General features: G+C 45.2%; 1 protein-coding gene across 3 annotated transcripts in view; it reads right to left on the reverse strand.

Annotated features, from left to right (window-relative positions):
* Nucleotides 1–10,000, reverse strand: part of grin2bb (glutamate receptor, ionotropic, N-methyl D-aspartate 2B, genome duplicate b) — a 236,674-nt gene that overhangs the window by 3,162 nt on the left and 223,512 nt on the right. For 2 of the 3 annotated variants that reach the window (XM_061976961.2, XM_061976962.2), the window contains one exon: nucleotides 1–3,501. This exon is cut by the window's left edge and continues 3,162 nt beyond it. In XM_061976961.2, coding sequence (XP_061832945.1) covers nucleotides 1,171–3,501 — 2,331 coding nt within the window. In that variant the 3' untranslated portion in view covers nucleotides 1–1,170. The remainder of the gene's footprint in view (nucleotides 3,502–10,000) is intronic. The other variant, XM_061976963.2, reaches the window with a different exon arrangement.

Here is a 10,000-nt window from a genome sequence, read left to right on the forward strand (position 1 = left end):
TAGCAGGTAACACGAGAGCCGCGTTGTGAAGAAAATCAAATATTAACGGTCGTTATGGCTCAGTCATGACAGCCCTGATATAAACGTTCTCATTTGCGCACTGGAATGTGACCCCTAACACGGCAGACATATTGCATATTCAATATTCCTTAATTACGGAAAAAAATTAACGAGTGTCTCACGGCCAATCGAGTGAAAAAACAATAAAAGCAACAAGCAGGTGATCGTTTATGCCCAAGTGAGTTTTAGAGATGTCACTTTATAAAGAGGAAGTTGTTACAGCTGTGGCACGGTGGCTGAACTGTTTTATTCTGAAAGAAAAAATCAGAGCTTCCTGTCCATCTCTCGCTTTCTCAGTTGAATCCGGATTTCCTGGACGTTTGTTTTAACTCCCACTGAGGAAAACTCCAGCAGATGTTTTGCCCTGACATTGGAACAAACTGGCTGCAGGTGAAGCGCTAATTCCTTAAGGCACATCCAGCTTGAAATGTGAGGGGAAAAAAAACACCCGCAGAAATCAACGAGAAGGTAGGGCGAATCGGTGTGACGACGATGCTCGTGCAGCTGAAAAAGACCTTTGAAAAAGTAAGCCATTAAGTACCTTGTACTCAGCAAGTCATGCCTTTTTGTCACGTACACATCACGATACTCCAAAAGTAAAAAGAAGTAAATCAAACGTGAAGATAGAATTAATTGCAAAGAAGAATCCAAAATGACAGAAGTCCCTAAATAATGAGAGGTGGTCCACGAGTCTCCCGTCAAATGGGTGAGCTAAGAAACAATTAGCATCGCACAAACACGACTAAATCATATTGAGAAAGCAATCATCTCGAAGCACTTGAGTAATAATAATATTGACACTCGTGTACCCTGTTACTTCAGCAGTGTTGATTGTATTACCCTCACGGGAGAAAACGTGATTTGGAACAAAGAGCTTATAACGAGAGCCCGGTCTGTCCCTACCTCTTTCCCAGCACCACAATCCTCCTTGGTAAGAAAAATAAACTAGCCGTCCACCGGGCGGACCCGGTCAAACTGTTCCGTTCAGTCGCGTGACAACAAACCCCACCGGTGTCTTCACCGTCTCTTCGAGGACATTGCCCTGTTTTTCTTCAAGGAATGTCTTTCTCATTTCTCGTCTTCGCCCGCTTCTCACGGTCACTTTTTCTCTCAGACGTCCGACTCTATGCTGGAGAGCTTTTCGTAGACGTGTCCGTTGCTGGCACCGTTGAAAGGTCTCGGCCCCAAACCTAACGTGTCCCGGCCCCCGGGCATGAGCTTGTTGGCTCCCAGGTGGTTGGCCATCCCGCCCAGGCACAGATCTTTGGGGAACCTCGGGGATACGTTGGACATAACCCCAGCCGTGGCCGAGGCGGGCAAATAAGAAGCGGCGCCCATGGAGCCCCGGAAGTCCCCTCCTCCTCGGCTGTTGTTGAGTAGCTGCTGCTGCTGTTGTTGCTGCGTCTGTGGCTTTTTGATGTAGTACGGTTTGGCACCGTGTAAAAGACACTGGTCATCGCCGAAGGTTGGGATGAAGGGGTTCTGGTTCACCTTATCTGGGTAGAGAGATTTAGACAAGGAGTAAGTCCCGGCGCCTCTGCTCCCTCCCATCATTGCCCTATCCCTGTCTCTTAGGTCTCGTTCGCCCACCGAGCGCCGATGCAACCCACCTTCGCCGCCACGAAACAAACTAAAGGAAGAGCCTCCTTTTGCCCGGTCTCCGCCTATTCCTCCAAACATGGAAGACTCCCTTTCCCCTGCGTACCTCTCAAACATATGAGCGTAAGGACTGGGGCCCTCCATGGAACGGTCTTTGTCTTTTAGGCTAACGCTTCGGGGCTGGGCAAACTGGCCCCCGGCACCCCCGCCTGCCCCTCCCTTACGGCCTGAACCCTCTCTCTGCAGGTCCACAAATGTGTCATAAGAGTGCTGTCTCCTTAAGACCCTCCCACCTGGCCCGAGCTTCCTGCGCTGTGCCTGAGTTTGTGTCTGACCCCCACCGTTACTCTTCCCTCCAGAGAACATTATGTTGTTGTCCTCGCTGATGTTGTAAAGGTTGCTGGGCTGAATCTTACAAGAGTCACAGCGTTTGCAACTGGCAGAGCTTGGGCGACTGCAGGTCCCCCCGACCCCGCTAGCTGGACACGTGCTTCCTACCCCTCCAGCGTGGTGACACACGCTGTGGCAGTTACGACACTCCCAGTCACCTCCTGCTATGCCGCCTCCTCCGAGTCCAGAAACTACTTTCTCCCAGCAGGTGTGGGCCTGCTGACCTGCTGACACTGACCCACCTTTAGACTCCTGCTTCTTTACTTTACCTTTGAGAAAGTCTTCAACCGGAACTAAGCTTTTACAGATACCACCACCGCTACCGACGCCCACACCACTTCCTCCACTTCCACCCTCCTGCTCCCACTGGCCCTCCTTAGAGCGGAATTGGTCCGCGTAGAATTCCCTCAAGTTCTCTTTGTCTTTGCGGAATAAATAAGGTGAGTTACCCCCAACTCGCTTCCGCTCCAGTGAAGGTGAGACGGTGCGGTGCGCCAGGGGTCCATGGGGGAAGTGGTGGTGGACGGTGTGGTGGTGGGGTCTCCTCCTGAAGCCGCTCAGCTCTACCTCGTCCTGCTCCCGTCTGCATTTGGCCGAGGCCGGCCTCTTTTTCAGGCTGTCCCTGTACTGTTTATGCCGCTTGGCGTTGCCCTCCAAGTTGCCGTAGGTGACGGTGTGAGTGGAGATATCCGACGCGTCAGAGCGAATGTTTCCATCGTCGCCCCCTGAGACTCCCCCGCCCCCACCTCCCCCACAGTACCTCTCGGGACCCCCGATGAGCCCTGTGCTGGATGCGCCTCCTTTGAATGAAAACCTCCCATACACATTGCTTCCCTTGAACCCAACCTGGTTGGAATCTGCAGATGGGTGACCTGCAATCAGGTCAAACTTATTGGTATTCCTGTGAGTCATGGAGGGGCGGGGCTGTGTGGTAAAGATGGGTGCTACTCCTCCCCCCAGACTTTCGCAATCGAACATGCCCCCTTCCAACGAGCTAGCGCTGCCTAAGCTACGCGGCCTATTAGGTGGGGGGCCGGACATACCCAAAGCCGAGACTGGGTGGTGGTGCCGGTAAGGGTCCTGGTACAAGTTGTTGTCCTTCAGGGGTAAGTTCCCAAAAGTTCTTTCCACCTCGCTGATGTAGTCAGTGAACATGTTGTCCTCTTGCAAGTAGGGCGGTGCGGACTTACAGTCTGCAGGGTGCCCCACGAGACTGCGCCGATGCTCCTGAATGTCATAAATGGCCGATTCACGACCGCTATGGTTGTATTCCAGGGCCGCGTGCGGAGAACCATTAATGCCCGGCACTGCAGTCATGTCTTTGGCAGTGCGGAGCAACCGCAAGATGTTCGAGTGGGTGTTGTTCATGTTCTTCTTTATGCTCGATGAAGGAGAGTCTATGGTGGACTTGTTTTCTTCAATTTGGACTCCGTGGATACAGCTGTAGATACCCTGGAGTGTGGGAATCAGGAGATGAGTAGGAAGGTCGAGGGGGAAGGGAAGGGCAAGAAAGATGATGTTGGAAAAGAAGGAGCAAGAGTGAGAACAAGAAGGTACGAGCCAAGAACCAAAAACTTCCAAATTTAGACGGGGATTAGCGAAAGTGTCTTTCCTGACGGCTCGCTTAAATCCTCATTCCGTCAGAGCATTTGAGCATGAAGCCAAAAGTGTGTGAGGGAATTTGCGGTTTCTTCCGGGCCATTTCCGAGAAACCCTTTTCCCCTGATAAACATACCGCTCATTCGTCGGCGTCATTGTTCATTGTTTGGAAAAGAGACCTGATTGCCATGGGCCACAGCTGGAATAGTAGTACACACAGCTGACATTTGTGCAGAGAGTCTTTGATGCCTCGACTTTAGGTGTAAACCCAAGTGTGGATGAGTGATATGTGCCCTGTGATTGACTGGAGTCTAGTCTAAGATATGTCTTTTCTGCAAAATCAGCTGGGATAGACCCCCGTTTCTCCTTGAGCCATGAGTGGGATAAACAGTAGAAAAGGGATGCAGACAATGTTATTTCTATGCCATCTATTTTTAACGACTTAATCTACCTAATCTGCGCATTAACCAACCATCTTGTCTCAAAGGCCATTCCTGATATTTTCACCGTGCTCTGCATTGATCAGTCTGACATCTGACGTCAGCCCAGTTCTCCTTTGTGCTCCTTTTGTCCGTTTTATCTCCGTTTCCGGATGCTCGGCTGAATGGCAGTTTCTCCGGAGGGAATACCTGACTATCTTTCTACATCTTGAGCTACTAGAGCTGCCTGAAAAGGTACCAGAACAAAGGTTACTGGCACACCGAATGTGTCTTGTCCTTCCTCCTCTTTGTCCGGCGACCGATCGTCATTTAGCAATTTAAGCGTTCAACCAAGTACGGACAAAGACGACAATGCTACCTTGAATACATATAATGTCCACTTGTCTGTACTGCTCCTACAAGTAGTCAGTGTTTCACTTTTTATCGGAGTTCTTGGAATGTGTACCCTGTATCAAAAACTGGTTGTCTTCGAATTTCCTTCAGATGAATTCCAACAAAACGGAAAGTCTGATCATTGCGCCCGATAAATAGGCCATCCTGATTTGATCTGACCTTGGTGCTCTGGGCGCATCTGGTAAAACGAGCTTCAGAAACCTTGGGCTTGTGTTCGATCAGTCAAAGTCCCTGTCGTCAACTGACCAAAAACTGTTTTTAATCACCTGAGAAATATTTCTAAAGTGAGAAATTTGCTGTCAAAATCGAATCTCGAAATGATTATTCACGCGTTCGTCTCGTCTTGCATTGACTATTATAATTCTGTTTTCACTCCTCTAAAGAGACTTCAGACTGTTCAGAATGTGGCTGCCAGGAGCTTGACCGATGGATACTTTTCGATACTTTTCTGAATAAAGGGGAACACAAAATCTTAGGGTACATGAAACATATGTTTATTATTGTAATTTAGTCCTGAAATAAAATAGTGAACATACTAGACAACTTGTCTTTTAGTAGTAAGTAAACAAACAAAGACTCCTAATTAGTCTGCTGACGTATGCAGTAACATATTGTGTCATTTTGTCAACATTATGAGGGACAAACTGTAAAAATTTATTATTAATCTACTTGTTCATTTACTGTTAATATCTGCTTACTTTCTGTTTTAACATGTTCTATCTACACTTCTGTTAAAATGTAATAATCACTTATTCTTCTCTTCTTTGATACTTGACATTAGTTTTGGATGATACCACAAATTTGGGTATCGATCCGATACCAAGTAGTTACAGGATCATACATTGGTCATATTCGAAGTCCTCATGTGTCCAGGGACGTATTTACTGACTTTATAAATATAATATGAATTTGAACTAAAAAAGATTTTGTTATGCTAAAAATACAGATGGACTCATAGTAGTATGAAGTAGATACACTCCTGTACTTGGTATCATTACAGTGGATGTCAGGGTTAGAGTTAGGCCAGGGTCCCCAAAAGCTCCCTAAAACAAATTTTAAAACCCTGTGTAATATTAAAAAAATGGATAAATGTTGATAGTCCAACACATACTGAGTGGTATACACACATAATACATACTGAGTGGTATACACACATAATACATACTGACTGGTATACACACATAATACATACTGACTGGTATACACACAAAATACATACTGACTGGTATACACACATAATACATACTGACTGGTATACACACATAATACATACTGACTGGTATACACACATAATACATACTGACTGGTATACACACATAATACATACTGACTGGTATACACACATAATATATACTGACTGGTATACACACATAATACATACTGACTGGTATACACACATAATAAATACTGACTGGTATACACACACATAATAGACTCTCTCACTATTATGTTAGATACACTATGGACTGGACTCTCACTATTATGTTAGATCCACTATGGACTGGACTCTCACACTATTATGCTAGATCCACTATGGACTGGACTCTCACTATTAAGTTAGATCCACTATGGACTGGACTCTCACTATTATGTTAGATCCACTATGGACTGGACTCTCACACTATTATGTTAGATCCACTATAGACTGAACTCTCACACTATTATGTTAGATCCACTATGGACTGGACTCCCACACTATTATGTTAGATCCACTATGGACTAGACTCTCACACTATTATGTTAGATCCACTATGGACTGGACTCTCACTATTATGTTAGATCCACTATGGACTGGACTCTCACTATTATGTTAGATCCACTATGGACTGGACTCTCACATTATTATGTTAGATCCACTATGGACTGGACTCTCACACTATTATGTTAGATCCACTATGGACTGGACTCTCACTATTTTGTTAGATCCACTATGGACTGGACTCTCACAATATTATGCTAGATCCACTATGGACTGGACTCTCACACTATTATGTTAGATCTACTATGGACTGGACTCTCACATTATTATGTTAGATCCACTATGGACTGGACTCCCACACTATTATGTTAGATTCACTATAGACTGGACTCTCACATTATTATGTTAGATCCACTATGGACTGGACTCTCACACTATTATGCTAGATCGACTCGACGTCCATTGCACCGGTCGCCCATAGGCTGGGGGTCCCCACATCTGCGGTTCCCTCCAAGGTTTCTCATTGTCATCCCATTGGGTTGAGTTTTTTCTGGCCCTGATGTGGGATCTGAGCAGAGGATGTCGTTATGGCTTGTGCAGCCCTTTGAGACACTCGTGATTTAGGGCTATACAAGTCAACTTTGATTGATTGATTGATTGATTGATTGATATACCACCTCCTCTGACAGGGAAGCGTACCTTGACTCTAAATGTAGTGTGTACCCGGGCACGACATGGATTGGCGAGTGCGAATGCACCGTAAATCTCAAAGCTCCGGAGTAAAAAGCCATAAAACTTGACAAATATCACACTTCCCGGAGCGATAAAGACAAAGTTGTGGCTTCACACTGCGTATTAACACCCGACAAAAGAAAAGGCCCAATGCCAGTTCTGGCTTGTAAGTTGTGTCAGGTCAGCCAGTGGGCGGGAAACCAAATGACAAATGAGAAACCAAACACATAAACACTTTGTTTTGTCTCATCGTGTGACAAACGTGAGCTAAGACTATTTACGTGCAGCAACCTTACCGCAGAAAAGGTAACATTATGCAAATGAATTGGTCTATTTCTAGGCAAGGAAGCAGCATGCAACAACAACACTAAGGCACCATGTTCAATGGTCCATCAGAGAAAGTACCCTCAACTCTTCCCACGCTAGGATTTTTGGATCCCCGGCGCCAAATGTGCCGCCAAGTAAGTCGATGTGCTCGATGATAAACAAAATGTATTTCTAATGAATAATTGTGAGCGTAATAAAAATGTCCAACTTAGAACGTGTTGGGTTCTGTTAGACTTCTTCAGCGTCTTATCCTGGTTTTGTCACGATACAAACGTTATTTTAATGAAATAGTCCATTAATACCTCAGTAAGGTCTATTCAGGTGTACTGGAGAGGAGGCTACGCCGGATAGTCCAACCTCGGATTCGGGAGGAACAGTGTGGTTTTGGTCCTGGTGGTGGAACTGTGGACCAGCTCTATACTCTGGGCAGGGTCCTTGAGGGTGCATGGGAGTTTGCCCAACCAGTCTACATGTGCTTTGTGGACTTGGAGAAGGCATTCGACCGTGTCCCCCGGGAAGTCCTGTGGGGAGTGCTCAGAGAGTATGGGGTATCGGACTGTCTGATTGTGGCGGTCCGCTCCCTGTATGATCAGTGTCAGAGCTTGGTCCGCATTGCCGGCAGTAAGTCGGACACGTTTCCAGTAAGGGTTGGACTCCGCCAAGGCTGCCCTTTGTCACCCATTCTGTTCTGAACTTTTATGGACAGAATTTCTAGGCGCAGTCAAGGCGTTGAGGGGATCTGGTTTGGTGGCTGCAGGATTAGGTCTCTGCTTTTTGCAGATGATGTGGTCCTGATGGCTTCATCTGGCCAGGATCTTCAGCTCTCGCTGGATCGGTTCGCAGCCGAGTATGAAGCGACTGGGATGAGAATCAGCACCTCCAAGTCCGAGTCCATGGTTCTCGCCCGGAAAAGGGTGGGGTGCCATCTCCGGGTTGGGGAGGAGACCCTGCCCCAAGTGGAGGAGTTCAAGTACCTGGGAGTCTTGTTCACGAGTGAGGGAAGAGTGGATGGTGAGATCGGCAGGCGGATCTGTGCGGCGTCTTCAGTAATGCGGACGCTGTATCGATCCGTTGTGGTGAAGAAGGAGCTGAGCCGGAAGGCAAAGCTCTCAAATTACCGGTCGATCTACGTTCCCATCCTCACCTATGGTCATGAGCTTTGGGTTATGACCGAAAGGACAAGATCACGGGTACAAGCGGCCCAAATGAGTTTCCTCCGCCGGGTGGTGGGTCTCTCCCTTAGAGATAGGGTGAGAAGCTCTGTCATCCGGGAGGAGCTCAGAGTAAAGCCGCTGCTCCTCCACATGGAGAGGAGCCAGATGAGGTGGTTCAGGCATCTGGTCAGTTTAGGGCACGTCCGACCGGTAGGAGCCACGGGGAAGACCCAGGACACGTTGGGAAGACTATGTCTCCCGGCTGGCCTGGGAACGCCTCGGGATCCCCCGGGAAGAGCTGGACAAAGTGGCTGGGGAGAGGGAAGTCTGAGCTTCCCTGCTTAGGCTGCTGCCCCCGCAACCCGGCCGCGGATAAGCGGAAGAAGATGGATGGATGGAGTCCCTAAATATAATGTATTTACTATAATGGCACAGTGTAATACATGTAATTGTACCAGGCTCAAGCCCAGATAGTCCCTTTTCCTTTCTACTAGCATAGATGCTGCTTCAAAACAGTTTGTCCAAGGTGAGTGGAGGAGTGAGGATGGTGGAACGGGTCCAATCGGGTGAGAAATGTATAAATTGTGCAAGTTTGAAAATTGTACCTTTCGTTTTCCCCCGGACAAAATGTCATGGAAAAATGGGAATTCTAAGTATTTTTCTTTTCTTTTGGGGAGCTCACAATTCCTGGTCGAGCTGAACAGTTTGATACTGGATTGGTTCTGATCGGCTGAAAACTGTGTGCTGTGGAACGTGGCAAACCTTTCCGGCGGAATAATAATGAGAATAATAATTATAATAATGCATATATGATTTTTGGTGTAGAATATTATTGTGTGAATGCTTGGACATTCAAACAATAATAATATTAATAACAAATCAATTATTTACGGTGTAGAATCTTATTGTGTGAATGCTTGGACATTCACACAATAATAATAATAATTCATAAACAAATTTTGGTGTAGAATCTTAATGTGTGAAGGCCTGGACATTCACACAATAATAATAATAATAATAATATTAATACGAACAACAATAAATAGATTATTTTTGGTGTAGAATCTTATTGTGTGAATGATTAGACATTCACGCAATAATAATAATAATAATAATAATATAATAAATAGATGATTTTTGGTGTAGAATCTTATGTGTGAATGTTGGGACATTCACACAATAATAATATTAATTATAATAAATAAATGATTTTTGGTGTAGAATCTTAATTGTGTGAATGCATGGACATTCATACAATAATAATAAATAGATAGTTTTTGGTGTAGAATCTTATTGTGTGAACGTCCAAGTATTCGCACATTAATAATAATAAATAGATTCTACACCATCTTATGGTGTAGAATCTTATTGTGGGAATGATTGGACATTCACACAATAATAAAAATAACAATAATAATAATAATAAAAAAATAAAAAATAAAATAATAATAATAATAGTAATAATAATAATAAATAGATGATTTTTGGTGTATAATCGTATATGTGTGAATGATTGGACACTCACAACAATAAAAATAAAAATAAATATAATAATAATGAATAGATGATTTTGGTGTAGAATCTTAATGTGTGAATGTTTGGAAATT

This window comes from Nerophis lumbriciformis, linkage group LG16 (genome assembly GCF_033978685.3).
Source record: "Nerophis lumbriciformis linkage group LG16, RoL_Nlum_v2.1, whole genome shotgun sequence".
In the NCBI taxonomy this organism is placed as follows: Eukaryota; Metazoa; Chordata; class Actinopteri; order Syngnathiformes; family Syngnathidae; genus Nerophis; species Nerophis lumbriciformis.